The sequence below is a fragment of the Moschus berezovskii genome, chromosome 6, assembly GCF_049115385.1.
Source record: "Moschus berezovskii isolate FMDL1 chromosome 6, NW_MosBer_1.0, whole genome shotgun sequence".
NCBI classification, from domain to species: domain Eukaryota; kingdom Metazoa; phylum Chordata; class Mammalia; order Artiodactyla; family Moschidae; genus Moschus; species Moschus berezovskii.
Genome location: NC_142465.1, coordinates 96265529 through 96285570, shown reverse-complemented (window position 1 = coordinate 96285570; position 20042 = coordinate 96265529). Strand labels below are relative to the sequence as shown.

The 20042-nt window shown below is 38.3% G+C and overlaps 1 protein-coding gene across 1 annotated transcript in view; it reads right to left on the bottom strand.

The window, feature by feature from the left end:
* Positions 1 to 20042, bottom strand: part of PLCZ1 (phospholipase C zeta 1) — a 54117-nt gene that overhangs the window by 32195 nt on the left and 1880 nt on the right. The window contains exons 3-5 of the mRNA XM_055395995.2: positions 9841 to 10072; positions 5479 to 5680; positions 2320 to 2464 (exon numbers count right to left, since the gene is read on the bottom strand). Coding sequence (XP_055251970.2) covers positions 2320 to 2464; positions 5479 to 5680; positions 9841 to 10072 — 579 coding nt within the window. The remainder of the gene's footprint in view (positions 1 to 2319; positions 2465 to 5478; positions 5681 to 9840; positions 10073 to 20042) is intronic.

The window sequence follows — 20042 nt, the reverse complement described above, 5'->3', positions numbered from 1 at the left end:
AAAAGTTTGGCTTGAAGCTCAACATTCAGAAAACGAAGATCATGGCATCTGGTCCCATCACTTCATGGGAAATAGATGGGGAAACAGTGGAAACAGTGTCAGACTTTATTTTTGGGGGCTCCAAAATCACTGCAGACGCTGATTGCAGCCATGAAATTAAAAGACGCTTACTCCTTGGAAGGAAAGTTATGACCAACCTAGATAGCATATTAAAAAGCAGAGGCATTACTTTGCCAACCAAGGTCGGTCTAGTCAAGGCTATGGTTTTTCCCGTGGTCATGTATGGATGTGAGAGTGACTGTGAAGAAAGCTGATCACCAAAGAAATGATGCTTTTGAACTGTGGTGCTGGAGAAGACTATTGAGAGTCCCTTATACTGCAAGGAGATCCAACCAGTCGATTCTAGAGGAGATCAATCCTGGGTGTTCATTGGAAGGACTGATGCTAAAGCTGAAACTCCAGTACTTTGGCCACCTCATGCGAGGAGTTGACTCACTGGAAAAGAGTCTGATGCTAGGAGGGATTGGGGGTGGAAGGAGACGGAAATGACAGAAAATGAGATAGCTGGATGGCATCACCAACTCAATGTACATGAGTTTGAGTGAACTCCGGGAGTTGGTGATGGACAGGGAGGCCTGGCGTGCTGTGATTCACGGGGTCGTGGAGAGTCGGACACGACAGAGCGACTGAACTGAACTGAACTGAAAGAGTTTGAAAAGGGGAATGCCATGATTGGACTTATCAAAAAGTCACTCTGCTATATTAAGATGAAACTGCAGAAGAGGAGGGAGAGAAGCAGAGACCCTGGATAAGAAGTCATTGCAATAATGTGAGGTGATGGTGGTTGACCAGGAGAGTGATGGTGAGAATGGGGGAAAGGGATTAAATTCAGTGTACATTTTGAAAGTAGAGCCAGGAGGATTTGCTGAAGAATGTATAGAGGATTTAGAGAGAAAAGGGAGCATTAAAGTGGACAATAATGATTTAGACCAAACACAGTTGTCATTAACTGAGATGGAAAAGACCATAGGAAAAGCGGGACTAGGAAAAAGAGGGACATTATCTGGCGCTCAAGCTGAAACATGTTAACTGTAGCTGTTAAATATGCAAATGGAAATGTCAAATAGGAAGTTGTCTACACTGGTGTAAAATTCAGAGAAGTTTGGATAAATTTAAACATCAGAAATTAGATGTTTAAGAGAATCAATGCCATATATTAAGGTTTTATATTATGATAAATTTTAAAATATTTTATGAATATTTAGTATTTATACTCTAATAAATAATGGAAGAATTAATCTAAGTATGTGATTTTAAGTTAGGCTTCTGTTTACAGATAATACATTGACCAAGCTAGGAGAACTTTAGGTTTTCCAACTTTGTAAGCTTAATTTTTTAAATAGACATTAAGTACTTAGATTTTGTTAAATCTCTTCAATTACACTACAACTGAAAAAATCTCTTCAATTACACTACAACCGAAGTACTTAAGAAAGAAACCAAATATACTAAGTTTAAAAACACAATTTAAAATGTCTGAAGGGGCTCAATTAACCAAGCTTGTCAATGGGATCAAGTATTATTCAAAATTCAGTGACTATTAAAATCTGTTCAATACACAGATGAGTATTTTTAAACTGAATAGAAGCTTTATAAAGAAAGAATTAGATCTTTGAATCTTTAACTTAATAAATTTAATAACAATTTTGAAATCCAAAGTAAGCTTTTAAACATTCTTTTCTGTATAAATAACTGCCATCATAGTATAAAATATGCCAAAAATTGAGATAATACATTTTTGATATTTGTATCTTCAAAGTAAAATATCTGAATGTTGGTAAAATATTTACTATTAAATATTTCTCAAACTTTTTGGCCATAACTCGTGATAAGAAATATAATTTACATTATGACACAATACACATGCATGCGTACATATACAGACATATAACTACATAATTAAACAAAAAGTTCCTTGAAACTACGTGTACCTTCCTACCTGAGATCTGTTTTAATAAATCTACTTTTAATGATATACTCCCTGGAGAAGGAAATGGTAACCCACTCTAGCATTCTTGCCTGGAAAATCCCACCGACAGAGGACCCTGATGGGCATACAGTCCATGGGGTCACAAAGAGTCGGATATGACTGGGCATACTCACATAATGTTACATGCTACATGGATGTTGCTGCCAACTAATGGATCATAACCGACAGTTGAAATGTCACTGATATAAACTAAGGCCAAGCACTATAGGATTTTGAAACAAATTATCTTATGTTTAAATAACTGTGACTTAACAAAGGCATGTACATACTAGGAATGCGTATTTGTGTATCGCTTGGATAACAGTTTTAAACGGAAGCTTGCTGGTCAATGTATAGCCATGGTATACAACAGGTTCATTTTGTGATCCATCCCAGCAGTCAATTTCCAGACAGCGGCATCCTTTAACAAGGGCACTAGTAAAATTTAAGCAAAATAAAATTGTCACTCCCGGATTATAGGTTAAACCTTTAACCATATTCCATGGACTATACAGTCCATGGGATCGAAAAGAGTCAGACACAACTGAGTGACTTTCACTTTCACTTTTAACCATACACTACCTGGGTTTTATTGCCTACTAGTTGATGCTGGGAAAGGTTGGGGGCGGGATGAGAAGGGGACAACGAAGAATGAGATGGCTGGATGGCATCACCGACTCTGTGGACATGAGTTTGAGTGAACTCCGGGAGTTGGTGATGGACAGGGAGGCCTGGCGTGCTGTGATTCATGGGGTCGCAAAGAGTCGGACACAACTGAGCGACTGAACTGAACTGAACTGAAGTAGATCAAAACCCTCTGTGGTTTTATGGAAAATTTTTTTTCATGAAGGACAACCTTAAATATATTGCTTATTGCCACATCTCTGGATAGGTTTAATTCTATCCATGATCAAGCCAACATTTAGCTGCTTATTTTAACTACATGGTTTGGTCCCCAGCAAAAAATGAGGGGATTGCACTGTGCCAAACCCTTTACTCAGAAGCTCACTAGAGAAAGCTCTCTATCTTTCACTGGTGGTGTAGAGGCCACTTTTCACTATCTCACACTGAGTGAAATGATTGAATAATGAAACATGGGAATGAATCATGAAAAATTTCTCACTCAATAAAGAAATTCTCCACTTAAATAAATCTAAGGGGGGGTTCATGAATTAAAATCTTTAATGCAGTCAATATTGGTTTTTCTCCTTTAAAGAGGAGGAAACTGAGACATAAAAAATGTTATAACCATCAGGAAATTAACAAATAAGGGACTGGGAGGAAAGATCAGCACCAGAAACTTAAATATTAATAGATAAACATCACTCTATACCACCTCTCACAAGTAGAGAAATTTTGAAAGACTTTTATCCAACTGTATCTCTCATAAGTGGGTAAGGAAATAGAAGAAGAAATATAATTAAACTTAACTTTAAATTTTCACAGGGGTAGAATATTTTCTCGGAATTCAAAATTAAATTTCTGTATTTCTAAATCAACCTGTTGAAAAGGTATATTTCCTCTCAAAAAAATATAATGAGGTATGAATAGAAATTTCTCTAGTGCTATGAATGGGCTTATCCTTACAGGATTTTAAGTGGGTATATTTCTGAATTTGTGGATTTTTGTATTTACTTAATTTTAAATTTAGAAGCAATATTAATTTGTAAGTTTGATGTTATCATGGGATTATAAGATATCTTCTCTATGATTTTTCCTAAGTAATATCACCCAATCACATAGCTTTGAATGGTATCTATATGCCAAGGGCTTCTAAGATTATTTTTCCAACCTGGATACTTCTTCTGAACCCCAGACACATATACCCAACTGACTATCTAGCCTAGCCCTTTGATAACTAATACCTCAAACTGAACATGGACATCACGGAACTTTTGCTTTTGAATCACACCCTACAATGGCTTTACCATTTCTGCCCATAATGTCATCACATTCTAGGTTATCAGGCCCAAAATCCTGATACCCCCTTTCCCTCATACTTCTCTTCAAATTGCCTGGTAAATCACCTTGTTGGCTCTGTCTCCCTAAAATATTTCAAATTCAACCATGTATCTCAACTGCTGCCTCATGAATTAACCATCTAGATCACCATCATCCCTGGACTGCTATAATATGTTCCCAAAGCATCTTCTACCTCCACTCTTTAACCATCAGTCTTTCCTTCACGGTAAAGAATAAATTAAATTATGACATTTTCCCAAGGAAAACCCCTCCAGTGACTTCCCTATGCAACCAGATTAAATCTATTCTCCCTTCCATGGTCTCCAAGACCCTCATAAACTTGCCTATTTCCTCTAATTCACCTCTCTTTCTTCTCCATTCACTTATTTATACCCACACTTGCTGTCTTTCTCTCTTGTAAACATACCAAGCATTATTACTTCTTATCTTCCTACTACACCTAAAACTTCTTTATTATCACTCAGACCACAGCTACACTCTCTTGAGAAGCCTTTCCTGAACCTTCAATTAAAGGAGCATCCCTTACCCCATAATTACCTTCTATCACATTACCCTAGTTCATATGATTCAGTCCCTGGAAATACTGATTTGTTTCCCTCTTTATTATCTGTCTATTCTCATGAACAAATAATTATAACCACTTCGAAAATCTTGCTCACCACTCTATCTTGAGCTGACTGACTAAACTAAAGCTGAAGACTAAATTGGTATGAACAGTATGATACATTGCAGAAAACAAAATTAAAGGTGCAGCATAGACTGCCTTTAATCTATGTAAGTCGGCTGACATACAAACATATGTATTATCATCTATAAATGCTACTTTTTTTCTTTTGGCATGGAGATATCTGAGAGTTAATTTGGACCATATTTTTCTTTAAAGTACAGGATGCTCTAAATAGCTAAATAGGATTTTAAAAGTCTTCTTCACATTTTTCCCACACAAAATATCCAAATTGTTCAGGAAACTTCAGAGGGCCAATAACCATAGAGAGGAGGTTGGCAGACAGGATTAGAAAGGCAGTGCATGATAAGGGCTTCCCAGGTGGCACTGATGGTGAAGAATCCACCTGCCAATGCAGGAGATGTAAGAGACACAGGTTCGATCTCTGGGTCAGAAAGATCCCCTAGAGGAGGGCATGGCAATGCACTCCAGTATTCTTGCCTGGAGAATCCCATGGACAGAGGAGCCTGGCGGGCTGCGAATAGTGTCACACAGAGTCGGACATGATTGAAGTGACTTAGCGGACATGCACACATGCATGATAACTATACATTGAATAAGGTATGCAACCACCCAAAGGTTGGATATTCAAGATATGCACCAATCAAAATTTCTCTACCCTACGGTTTTTGTAATATGCATTGCCTTTCTTTACTGTGACTTACAGCCTACTGGGGTAGAAACCACTAAGAACTTTCAAACATTTTTTAAATGTAATGGATTCAAAAATCAAAAGAAATACCTTATATATCCCCAAAGGTCACTTGGTCCCCATAACTGGTCAGATATCAAGTATGTATTATGTGAACTTGAAATAAAATAATCAGTCAATGGATGAGTCATATCTTGATAAACATGATCATACTTATTATTAAATAGCAGACATTCAGATGAATCCATGTATCTTCTAAAACCTTCAAATGACATCTGGTGTGCTTGTTTAACTATAAAAAATAAAAAGAATGCAGAAATATCATAAATAGTATAAAAATTACATTTCACTTTAAACTTAGTAGCAGAGCATGTTTCTAAAGTATTCATTTAGAATTAATACTAATCTATTCTAAGTTTCTTTGGAAACAAACTTTTCTAAGGTTTTTATTTTTAGTTCTTTTATATCAACATTTAAGTAAACTAAATATTACTTAATCATCTCTGTTTTTTTAATGCTTAAAAATATATAAAAGACTACTGTATTAAAATAGATAACCAACAAGGGCCTACTGTTAAAATAATACATACAAGAAAAGGACATGTGTCACAGATTCATGAATTTCCACAAGCTAAGCATCCATGTAACCAACACCAAGGTAATAGAACAGAACATGACAGCACCCCAGAAGACTGCTGCCTGCTAACTTTCTAGTTTTCCTCCATACCCCAACTCCCAACTGCCAAGTATATTCAATGGTATGGCTTCTAGAAGCACAGATTAGTTTTCTTTAGTTTTTGTGTTTGACATAAATGAACTCACACAATATGTACTTTTTATGACTGGTTTGTTTTGCTAAACATTGTTTATAAGATTTACTCTTATAGTGGCACACACATATTTTTTATTCCTATTTTTGTATAACTCTCCATTCTGTGAATATACCACAATTTATCAATTCTATTCTTGATGAGCATTTAGATAATTTCCAGTTTGGGGCTATTTACAAAACTATACTGCTATAAATAACCAGCATATATATTTTGGTGCAAATATGTACATGTTTCTATTGGGTGCATTCCTATGAGTCGAATTACTGAGTCATTTGCATATTATTATCTTTAGCAAATGATCTGTGAACTTTTTTGCTCAGTATCATATATACCAAAATTATCTATTTAAGCAGAACATTGGCTCTGGAATGAGACAGCTTGTGTTAAATTCATTTATTTGTTATATATGACGAGCCTGTTAACCTCTCCCTGTCTTAGGAATGATGGCAATCATAACGCCCATTCATGCATACTAGCGCTGTATATTAGATCTATAAAGGTTAGTTACTGTTGCTTTTGTTGCTAATAACTCAGTTTGCCTCATATTAAAAGTTAGTGTGAGTATTCACTTTAGAGAGTGGTCCTTGGCAAAGAATTTTATTTCTGGGAATTTAAACTGCAGAAATAGAAACTCGGACAAAGTTTGATGTGCAAGAATGCTCACACTAGCATTACTTATAAAAGCAAAATAAATGGGAGGAGGGGAGGAAAGAGTTTAAATCTCAAAATATGATACAATACTAAGCAGCCATTACAAATAATGTACCAGAAAAAAATACATAGTGACATTAAGTAAATGTTTATGACATCTTAAAAATGAAAAAGCCAGCATTCAAAATGCTATTACAATCTTACTTTAAAAAATGAAAGCTGGAAGAAAATACATAAAATGTTTATAGTGATGCAAACTAAACTCTCTATTTCAAAGCTGTGCAAATTATAAATATGCAAGTGTATGGTGCAAATGCTTCATATATTGTAATAGTAATGATTTGCATAAATTTATTCTTTTTTCCAGTGCAATTACCAGTGATTGGCTTATAGCTCTTTGAACTATTAACCAAGTAAATATCTTTGGTAATGGAATAGAAAACAGACTCATGTTATTCCCTTAAAAACTACTAGACTGAGATGATAGTTAATCTGATGGAATTTTATATTTAAAATAAAAAGAAGTTCTCCTCATTTGGTATACGTCACATATCACTGTGGGACAAGCTTGAGAAACTTAGCAGCATTTGGGACTATAAGTTCATAATTCAAACTGGCCCCAATAAGTCTCTAAAGTGATCTTGTGATCAAGTGGTCTTGCCTGTGTGCAAATCTATCTGAATGGAAGCAGAGGAAGACTCAAAAGATGAAATGGATAAACAGTATAATATTACAGTTAAAATGTAAGCAATTCCAAAATGTCAGTGGCACCATTCTACTATGCCTTTGTACCTTTTAAGTTGGGCTTCCCTGGTGGCTTAAACTGTAGAGAATCCTCCTGCAGTGTAGGAGACCTGGGTTCGATCCCTGGTTGGGCAGATCCCCTGGATTTCCCAGGCAACTCACTCCAGTATTCTTGTCTGGGAATCCCATGAACAAAGGTGCCTGGCAGGCTACAGTTCATGGGGTAGCAAAAGAGTGAGGCACAATTTATCGACTAAACAACAATTATTTAATTTAATTTAATCATTTACTTTGCCACATGCAGGTAACAATTCCAAAGTAAGTGTTTTAAAAATCTTCACTGGAAAAGGGCCATAAAGTGCATGTCTGTGAACTGGTTGTTTCCAGGTGGCAATGATATAAAGAGTTTGGACCAACACATAAATCAATCCACTACTTTCTCAGGGAAAGTCTTTATAACTGAAAGTAAAGACTCAGCATCTGGACTCACCGGATGTGCTTAGACAGGTACTTGTTTTATATTCTGATACAAGCTCTTTATCTTGCTGCAAACTTGTAAGTTTTAATGGAGATCAAACTCTTACCAGCACTATCTTCAATCTTACCACAATGATGCTTAGAAGCATCCAAAGTCTTTATGTGGTACTGAGTCATGAGCGAAAATCTAGCTTATGACCAAAGAGACCAATATGATTTGATCCCTGCCTATCTCTCCAGGTTCGAACCACACTGTCCTCTTCCTGTTCCTTGCTTCTCCACCTCAGGGCCAACACTTCCCTTGCCTAGACCTCAGACCCTTCTCCCATTTTGTCACATGACTAATTCTTTCTCATCATTTTTGTCTCAGCTCAAATGTTACATTCCCCATGAAGGACTCTCCTAAACACTCACCTGAGCTAGACCCTGTGGGTTGTTTACTGTTTTTTTTTTTCATAGTACATAGTACTCTCTGAAACTATCTATTTGTATGTTTAATTATTTATTGTCAGTCTCCTTCCAACCCTTATCAGGAATATAAGACCTAGTTGCCTCGTTCTCCACTGTATCCTCAGGCCGTAGAACCATGCTTGGTTGCCACAAATAAATACTTCAGTAAACCAGGAATGTATGAGTCCATGAAGGAATGTTTTGTTTTGTTAGAACCCATATCATCATATGTTAAGCACTGGTAGCCATAAACCAGTTTGCAAAGGCAGAACTCGGACTTTCACATGCAGGCGTGCCTGCTAAGTCGCTTCATCTTGTTTGACTTTTTGCAACCTTATGGACTGTAAACTGCCAGACTCCTCTGTCCATGGGATTCTCCAGGCAAGAATACTGGGATGGTTGCCATGCTCTCCTTCAGGGGATCTTCACAACCCAAGGATTGAACTCACATCTCATGTCTCCTGCATTGGCAGGTGAGTTCTTTACCACTAGTGTCTCCTGAAAAGCCCTGCACTTTCATATATCCCTTGTTAAATAAATATTCGGAGCTATTCTATTAATCTCTGTAGGGTTAAACCGCATGCTTTAATAGTGCTTTTTCTGCAACTATATGAATATTGTATTATAACATGTCTTTATTATTTTATTTAAAAATAAGTATAAATGGAAAAAATTGAAGTGCTTTACCCATTAAAGATTAAACAAAGATCAAAAACTATACAAGAGATCACTAGCCAAAATGGTTATTGGACTTAAACCAGATGATTGCGTAGGAAAATGAAAGAAAAGCAAAAATCTTTTAATGTTTATGAAATGTTGTAGACAATTAAGTGTAAACAACAGAGAAATGAGTGCTTTTACAATGTTTTAGCTCTTTCCTAGAACTGTTTTCAGTTAGCTAATTTAATATTCTATATTTCGTCAATAATATATATAAATGGAAAACTGCCTACACCTGGGTTTTTATCTTATTAATGAATAACAGGCCCTTTCTTCCATTATGGTATTTATTATAATAGGATCCTCATCTTACTTTCCCTGCCTAAGTTCATCTCTGAACACTTGAGAGATACAGAAACAGTTAAAAGGAAGGAACTAGACAATGAAAGAAAGGCATGGTTATACAACATAGCTTTCTAAAAGGTATGTACACTGTCTGTAAGTTACAAAATTAAAACTGTCAATATATAATATTACCCAGAAGAAATTTGACCCAATCAAGTTTGAATTTGATAACTGCTATTAATAAAAAAGTTTGCATATAAATATTTGATAAAACTTAGAAGTACAAGCATACCTTCTTCAATAGGCTCATATTTCTGAATGATCTCAGAAGCAATACTTTTATTGAAGTCAAGTGTATACTGCTCTTGCATCAAAAATTCGACCAGGTTCTTTTCTAAAAGAATTTTCCGGTTTTGAGAATACGTGTTGAAAATCTCAATAATTTCTTCTCTGTGTGTAATAATTCGATAAATTGTTCTAAATTCTTCTATGGTGATTCTTCCTTGGTTCAGCCTGTCATTATCCTACTAAAAAAATTTACTGGTGGGCTCACATTTTGAATGTAAAAAATACATAAAACAAAAATGTTAGAGTAGTTGTGTAACATATATACCAACTTATCCTGAAAAGAATTTACACTGGATTCTTATTTTAGATAAATATATAAAACTGCATGAAATTATACCAAAGTTTGGGAATGACTAGTGGATAATTACCACTTAAAACCTGGTGGCCTTATTCTCTACTACTACTTCTATTATAACCACATATATGTGTTAATATACGATATTTGTTTTTCTCTTTCTGACTTACTTTACTCTATATGACAGTCTCAGGTCCAACCACATCTCTACCAATGACCCAGTTCCATTCCTTGTTAATGTATAAAATAGATAACTAATGAGAACATATACCCATTTGAATGCAGAGTTCCAAAGAACAGCAAGGAGAGATAAGAAAGCCTTCCTCAGTGATCAACGCAAAGAAATAGAGGAAAACAAAAGAATGCAAAAGACTAGAGATCTCTTCAAGAAAATTACAGATACCAAGGGAACATTTTATGGAAATATAGGTACAATAAAGGATGCTTTTGAACTGTGGTGTTGGAGAAGACTCTTGAGAGTCCCTTATACTGCAAGGAGATCCAACCAGTCCATTCTAAAGGAGATCAATCCTGGATGTTCATTGGAGGGACTGATGCTAAAGCTGAAACTGCAATACTTTGGCCACCTCATGCGACGAGTTGACTCACTGGAAAAGACTCTGATGCTGGGAAAGGTTGGGGGCGGGAGGAGAAGGGGACGACGGAGAATGAGATGGCTGGATGGCATCACCGACTCTGTGGACATGAGTTTGAGTGTACTCCGGGAGTTGGTGATGGACAGGGAGGCCTGGCGTGCTGTAATTCATGGGGTCGCGGAGAGTCGGACATGACTGAGCGACTGAACTGAACTGAACTGAAAGGACAGAAAGGGTATGAACCTAACAGAAGCAGAAGATTCTAAGAGGTGGCAAGAATACACAGAAGAACTACACAAAAAAGATCTTTACAACCCAGATGATCATGATGATACAATCACTCACCTAGAGCCAGACAACCAGGAGTGTGAAGTCGAGTGGGCCTTAGGAAGCATCACTAAAAACAAAGCTAGTGGAGGTGATGGAATTCCAGTTGAGCTATTTCAAATCCTAAAAGATGATGCTGTGAAAGTGCTGCACTCAGTATGCCAGCAAATCTGGAAAACTCAGCAGTAGCCACAGGACTAGAAAAGGTCAGTTTTCATTCCAATCCCAAAGAAAGGCAATGCCAAAGAATGCTCAAACTACTGCACAATTGCACTCATCTCACACGCTAGTAAAGTAATGCTCAAAACTCTCCAAGCCAGGCTTCAACAGTACATGAACCATGAACTCCCAGATGTTCAAGTCGGTTTTAGAAAAGGCAGAGGAACCAGAGATCAAATTGCCAGCATCCACTGGACCATCAAAAAAGCAAGAGAGTTCCAGAAAAACATCTACTTTTGCTTTATTGACTATGCCAAAGTCTTTGACTGTGTGGATCACAACAAACTGTAGAAAATTCTGAAAGAGACGGGAATACCAGACCACCTGACCTGCCTCTTGAGAAATTTGTATGCAGGTCAGGAAGCAACAGTTAAAACTGGACATGGAACAACAGACTGGCTCCAAATAGGGAAAGGAGTATGTCAAGGCTGTATATTGTCACCCTGCTTGTTTAACTTATATGCAGAGTACATCATGAGAAACGCTAGGCTGGAGAAGCAAAAGCTGGAATCAAGATTGCCAGGAGAAATATCAATAGCCTCAGCTATGCAGATGACACCACCCTTTTGGCAGAAAGCGAGGAAGAACTCAAGAGCCTCTTGATGAAAGTGAAAGAGGAGAGTGAAAAAGTTGGCTTAAAATGCAAAATTCAGAAAACCAAGATCATGGCATCTGGTCCCATCACTTCATGGCAAATAGATGGAGAAACAGTGGAAACAATGACAGACTATTTTTTTGGCTCCAAAATCACTGCACATGGTGACTGTAGCCATGAAATTAAAAGATGCTTGCTCCTTGGAAGAAAGGTTATGACTCACCTAAACAGCATATTAAAAAGCAGAGACATTACTTTGCCAACAAAGATCTGTCTAGTCAAAGCTATGGTTTTTCCTGTAGTCATGTATGGATGTGAGTTGGACTATAAAGAAAGCTGACCACCAAAGAATTGATGCTTTTGAACTGTGGTGTTGGAGAAGACTCTTGAGAGTTCCTTGGACTGCAAGGAGATCCAACTAGTCCATCCTAAAGGAAATCAGTGTTGAATATCCATTGCAAGGACTGATGCTGAAGCTGAAACTTCAATACTTTGGCCACCTGATGCAAAGAGCTGACTCACTGGAAAGGACCCTGAGGCTGGTAAAGATTGAAGGTGGGAGGAGAAGAGGACGACAGAGGATGAGATGGTTGGATGGCTTCACCAACTCAATGGACATGAGTTTTAATAAACTCCAGTGAGTTGGTGATGGACAGGGAGGACTGGCGTGCTGCAGTCCATGGGGTCTTAAAGAGTCAGACACAACTGAGCGACTGTTCTGAATGAGAACATAATGTATAGCCCAGGGAACTCTATTCAATGGTCTGTGGTGATCCTGAATGGAAAAGGAAATCTGAAAGAGGGGATATAGGTATACTTATTGCTATTCCCTTTGCTGTACACTAGAAACTAATATACTATTTTAAAGCAACCATACCTCTATACAAACTTAAAAAAAAAAAAAAAACCTGGTGACCTGGGCTGCCCAGTTTAAGTAAAGAAGCAAACCCTGTTCCTCAGGAGAATCGCAGCCCATAATTAGCTCTCTGCCCAGAAAGACTTGCCCAACTTCAGGCTGAGGTATCAATACTAGTGATTTTTCAAGACTGAGGACTTCTCTGAACCATCTAGATTTGCCTCAAACCTCATCCTCACTGTGGTGATGACATGCACCATCCCATGAGGTACTTATGTGTGCTCAGTCATGTCCGACTTTTTTGCAACCTCATAGACTATCGCCCACCAGGTTCCTCTATCCATGGGATTTTTAAGGTAAGAATACTGGAGTGGGATTCCATTTCCTTCTGCAGGGGATCTTCCTGACCCAGGAATCAAACTGGGGTCTCCTACTCTGCAAGCAGATATTTTACCAGCTGAGCTACCAGGGAAACCTATCATTGAAGATGGGAAGTTATAATTTTGGTAGAGAAGGAAAAGGAAAGCACAAAGGGTAAGTAATAAGGAGAAGAAAGATGAGGCCTGGGGAACACAGTGTCAGCAGAAGAAAAGGGGGAAGAAGAAAAGTGGTAAGCAAGGAAGGTTCAAATCTTAGTTCTGAGCCTCTTAACAGCAGCCTCAAAAATAATATATGATATCAATGTATTAATATCTCCCCTGTAGGATAAAACTGAAGATCAAAAGCTTTATATGTCAATTGTCACCATTCCCAGAGCCATAGTAGACCAGGACTTGAACTAATTCCAAGGAAGGAAAGAGAAAACAATACACTATTGCCTGCACTCAAAGTGAGAAATGGAATATTTCCTGCCATATCAATAAATGAAGGATATCATCAGTGATTGCAGCCCTCCAATGTGAGCTGGCAGGCGGCTTCCCTGATAGCTCAGTTGGTAAAGAATCAACTGTAATGCAGAAGACCCTGGTTCAATTCCTGGGTCAGGAAGATCCACTGGAAAAGGGGTAGGTTACCCACTCCAGTATTTGTGGGCTTCCCTTGTGGCTCAGCTGGTAAAGAATCTGCCTGCAATGTGGGAGACCTGGGTTTGATACCTGGGTTGAGAAGATCCCCTGGAGAAGGGAAAGGCTACCCACTCCAGTATTCTGGCCTGGAGAATCCCATGGACTGTAAAGTCCATGGGGTCTCAGAGTCAGGCAGGACTGAACGATTTTCACTTTCACTTTCTTTCAATGTGAGTTGGTGAGCCCTGAGGGAACTCAGGAAGGAAAGAACACCTGCCCTCAGACTGCAACCACTCTCCATGTTGATCCCTGAGGAGGATATGAAAACACAGAATAATGACCCCAAATAGCTGAGGTGCATATCAAAGGAATGATTTCAGTGAGCCCAGACACTTACATCTTCCTATACTTAGAAATGGACAGAGGAGCCTGGTAGGCTGCAGTCCATGGGGTCGCGAAGAGTTGGACACGACTGAACGACTTCACTTTCACTATTCACTTTCATGCACTGGAGAAGGAAATGGCAACCCACTCCACTGTTCTTGCCTGGAGAATCCCAGGGACGGGAAAGCCTGGTGGGCTGCCGTCAATGGGGTCGCACAGAGTTGGACACGACTGAAGTGACTTAGCAGCAGCAGCAGCAGCAGCATACTTAGAAAAGCACTAAACTACTTAAGATATCTGGTTTTCTTTAATTTACAATGATCTTTTGACATTCAGACTACTACCCTTTGTAAAATTTCTGTGTAACCTGGGTCCCCATTGCCTCCTCAGAGCAATTCTCCCAGAATTACTTTAGATGCTACCTCCCAGGGTCAAAATCCTAAAAATTCCCCTCAAACAGAACATAACTCTCAACTTAGGTTGCATGCATTGATTCAGTTGACAAGAGTATATGTGCAGAAATAAATTAAGGTCAAATACAAGTCTGATCTCTCTCTCTTAAATTTCTCAGTGTTTCTCCTCTGTTTTCAAGACAAAATCCAAATTATTGGCATCCAAGATCCTCAAAGACATGGTTTCTGCCCTCACCACCATCACTTCTTCCATGCACTTCATACTGTGCTGTGCTCTGAATCAGTTACAATATAAATACCAAGTTACCTCTTGCTATTGTAAAGGCTGTTTCTTCTGTCTGGAATATTGTTTTCTTTTTTATTTAAGTTGGTTGGGAATAGGAAATGGCAATCCACTCCAGTATTCTTGCCTGGAAAATTCCATGGACAGATGAGCCTAACAGACTGCAGTCCATGGGGTCACAAAGAGTCAGACACGACCGAGTGACTGAGCATGAGCATGAATTTCTACTAATCTTCAAAAAAAAGTCCTCTCGAAGTCTTCCCTATGTCCTCTGCGTCTCCTCTCCAGGTCATGTTAGAGAGCCCTACCGAGGATTCCTAGAAGATTCTATACCTGCTTCTCTACTGGGGTTTATTATACCAGAATAAAACCTTTACGCATCCCTTTAGAATTGTCTCAGATGCAAAGTCGGTCATTTGTTTCCCATATCCTTAGTACATGTAGGGCTTTCCTGTTGGCTCAGATGGTAAATAATTTCCCTGTAATGTAGGAGAACTGGGTTCAATCCCAGGTAGGGTTTCTTCCGAAATGGCAAACCACTCCAGTATTCTTGCCTGGAGAGTTCCACGGACAGAGGAGCTTGGGGGGCTACAGTCCATGGGATCACAAAGAATCGAACATGACTGAGTGACTAACACTTAGCACATATAAGAGTGTCTGACTGAGGCCTTCAGAACTTGATGATTCTGATGAAATATGTTCATTTAATTGGAAAAAGGAACTAAATATCTCCCTAAAACTAGGGAGAGCAGAAAATGATGTCTTTTAAAACATATTACAGAAAATATGCAAAATCTCAGGGCCCACTGCAGGGAATACTACAGCTTTTCAAAATGTTACATGTTACTCATTTACAGTTTACAACATAAAAAAAGAAGAGTAATGAAATCATCTTTCTCCAGTTTACAAAAAATAAAAGTTCATTAAGTGGTTATTTTTTGCAAGGCATTACAAAAAGAACTTTCCCAAACAATTTATGTATAATTTTAAAACATATCTTTTGGGGACTTCCATGGCAGTCCAGTGGCTAAGACACCATGCTTCCAATGCAGGGAGCCAGGATTTGATCCCTAGTCGGAGAAGGCAATGGCAAGCCACTCCAGTACTCTTGCCTAGAAAATCCCATGGATGGGGGAGCCTGGTAGGCTGCAGTCCGTGGGGTCGCTAAGGGTCGGACACGACTGAGCGACTTCACTTTCACTTTTCATTTTCACACATTGGAGAAGGAAATGGCAACCCACTCCAGTGTTCTTGCCTGGAGAATCCCAGGGAGGTGGGAGCCTGGTGGGCTTTCGTCTATGGGGTCACACAGAGTCGGACACGACTGAAGTGACTTAGCAGCAGCAGCAGCAACAGACCTAAACCCACACATCATGCAGTGCAGCTAATAATAACTAAATAAATAAAAATGAAAGGTTTGAATAATTTTTATAAGGAAAAATATATATATCTTTTACCTTAAGCCAAGGACCCCCATAAAGGTAGATACTTTATTCTTTTTTATTCCCAAAGCCTATTAGTGGAAGATGGAAATGAGAACCCTCTCCAGTATTCTTGTCTGGGAAATTCCATGGACAGGGGAGCCTGGCAGATTATGGCCCAAGGGGCCACATGGTGCTGCAAACAGTCAGAGATAACTGAGCAACTGAGCACACCCTAAATTAGGAACCTGGTGATCATACATTTAAATGAATGATTGAATCCAGGAGGATAAAAGAACATATTAAAATAATTCTATTGTTACTCATTCTGATAGTACACTTTAGAAAACAGAATTAAGGTCTTTCACGCTGTTACCATTTCCATTGCTCAGTTTGCTAGTAAAAAGATGAAATGTTACTTAATAAACAACATTATAAGAAAGCTGATCTATCTGATGAGAAAGCTGAGCTATCAAAGCCAGAACTTCTAACATAAAATAATTACCCTGAAAACAATGTATTTAAAATATAATCTAGGAAATCTTATGGCTTTCAACTTTTTCCTCAAACTCTGACATTCTTTTCTAAGGAAGAAAAGTTATGCTCCTTGGAAGAAAAGTTATGATCAACCTAGGCAGCTTATTAAAAAGCAGAGACATTACTTTGCCAACAAATGTCCATCTAGTCAAAGCTATGTTTTTTCCAGTAGTCATGTATGGATATGAGAGTTGGACTATAAAGAAAGCTGACCACCAAATAATTGATTTTTTAGAACTGTGGTGTTGGAGAAGACTTTGGAGAGTCTCTTGAACTGCAAGGAGATCCAACCAGTCCATCCTAAAGGAGATCAACCCTGAATATTCATTGGAAGGACTGATGCTGAAGCTGGAACTCCAATATTTTGGCCACCTGATGTGAAGAACTGACTCATCTGAAAAGACCCTGATGCTGGGAAAGATTGAAGGCAGGAGGAGAAGGAGCCGACAGAGGGTGAAATGGTTGGATGGCATCACCGACTCAATGGACATGAGTTTGAGTAAACTCTGGGAGTTGGTGATGGACAGGGAGGCCTTGCATGCTGCAGTCCATGGGGTCTTAAAGAGTTCGACACGACTGAGCAACTGAGCTGAACTGACATACTAGTTTAAACTAGCAGGCAACTTGTTCTTTCCCCTTTTCTTATTCTCTGCTTCCTTCTGTCCCTAATGCATGCATGCATGCTATGCATGCTAAGTCACTTCAGTCTTGTCCGACTCTTTGTGAGCCCATGCACTGTAGCCTGCCAGGCTCCTCTGTCCATGGGATTCTCCAGGCAAGAACACTGGAGTGGGATTCCATGCCCTCCTCCAGGTTCTCATAGGTCTCCAGCACTAGCAGGCAGGTTCTTTACCACTAGCACCACCTGGGAAACCCTAATGCAGATACAGTAATCAGAGGCACCTAAGACTCAGTCTTTCCTGAAGAAGACCTTTGTGCATACCTTGGAGTCTAGCCTGAAGAAGGGAGCTTGGGCACACAAGCTGCTGTGCAGAGGACACACTCCTTGTCCAGAGGTCACACCTCTTGTCCAGAGGACATACCCCTTGTCCAGAGGACACACTGGCTCCAACAGTCAGTGGGGCTTGTGTTTCTGGGTTCGGCTGAACCATGGAAAATATAGAGAAATATAAGCTCTTGAAATTGAAAAGGATACTATTTCATATTCAGCCAACAATCAAGACTGTAATCGAAGACTAGCTATGTGTATTGAAATGACAGGAGATAATATCCTAAAATTAGTTTGTGCTGTGTTGTGCTGTGCTTAGTCTATCAGTTGTGTCAGACTCTTTGTGACCCCATGAACTGTAGCCCTCCAGGCTAATCTGTCCATGTGGATTCTCCAGGCAAGAATACTGGAGTGGTTGCCTTACCCACCTCCAGGGGATCTTTCCTGCTACAAATTAAAAATAATGATTAAAAACAATTTTTTTAATTTAATAAAGGGATTTTAAAAAAACTTAGAGAACTACTGCTCAAGTCAAGACTCAGCAATTAATTTTGGAAAAAGAAGTTTAGAATATTTTGCCAGGGTCATGAAGTTATAAAGTGCTTTACTCAAGTTTTATAATAAAATTTCACCTTGTCAGAAAGTAAATTCACGTCAGAATTTATGTCCACTATTAACACTTAGGAAATCAATAAATATAATGTAATTTTCTCTATTTTTTTTGAACAATCATGATGTAGCTTCAACTAAAATTTACTTGGTGCCTACTTTATGCCGAGCCTGATACTAGGTACATTCACAAATTATAACATTTAATATTTAGAACTGTCCTGCAAAATAAATATATTAGTATCCCCATCCTGCAGATTAAGACATTTGCTCAGAGATTTCTGACTTGTCAATCAAGTACTGCACAACTAGGTTCTAACAGACTGAAGAATCTCTACACCCAATAAGCTTGCTAATGATTACAGCTCTGAGACACTGAGCATCTTTGTGTTTGTGTGGACACCAAAAAAAAAAAAAAAAACGATTCACTGTGATTCATTTTATTTGCTCTGTCTAATAGGTGTATCATTGCCGAGTGGAGAGATCAGCAACATAAGTTAAAGCAAAAAAGTTGGATGTTTAAGCTTAATCTTGAGCTATCTAGAAAATTCAGTTAAACAATATACTTTCCCTAGGCATACTACTTAATCAACATTTTAATCCATATACAGCAATTTCACCTAAAGCAACAAAGTATTTTCTATAAGGAGAATTATTTAAATAGAAGATAATGGTTTACCATAATCATCACCCTTGTTTATACATAATTCATGCTTCTAAAGTATCTGAGGTCATTTTAAAGGGGTTTTTGAAGTATTCTAAGGAATCTCTGCACCTCTGATTTTTATAATTAATATTGTTTTCATAGCTACTTTAAAAGGGTTTTGCTAATCAAAATAGACCTTCAGCCTGGCTATGTCCAAATAATCTTAAATTCCAATTAATGAGCTATTTATTTGTTATACCTGTTGAACATTCTACATAATGCTTTTTGATACAGCTTGCATTTTACTCAAGTGCATTTCAAAGACCTATCTCTATCTTGCAGCTAATTCAAAGCAACTTGAAAATCACTAAGATTTACAGTATTTCACATTAAATACAGATTTAACATATTACTGCCTCTGTATTGTGCTGAATGTGAATTTTATTAAACCAGAAAGCACACAGCTGTTTCTCCCTTTGGGCAATACCACTGGGGGGAAGTTCTATGTGTAAAGGCCTTTCACAGAAATTTGCATTCTTCAGGTGTGGTATTAGAAATTAATCAAAATTCTTATCACTTATGGCAGCACAAGATACTTGGATCCATAGAAGCAACTCTGAATTCTTTGTCTTTTACAGCAGTCTCCTGAGAAGTTCAGTTTTTCTTTTCTGAACCTCCTCTTTTGGTTAGTAAACCTGAGGACTAAATCTGACTGAGAGAAATGCTTGTTCCTGTGTTTCTGCTTATTTTCTGAGCAGAGTCACCAATCGCCTTTCTTCAGGACTAGCTCTTCAAGGATATTTACATGATGAAGAGACAGTACTTCATTCCAGAGGAAAAAGCAGGTTTGTTTACTGTCCAGGATAATAACGTTAATAACGACACCCTCCAGGGCAAAGATCAGACAGGCTTATTGCCCGTAATAAAAGCTCTGGGTTTCTTAAACTGGAGGTCCCGCTCAGAAACCATCCACTGTATGCACACATGTCACCAGGCCCTCCTCACAGCACTT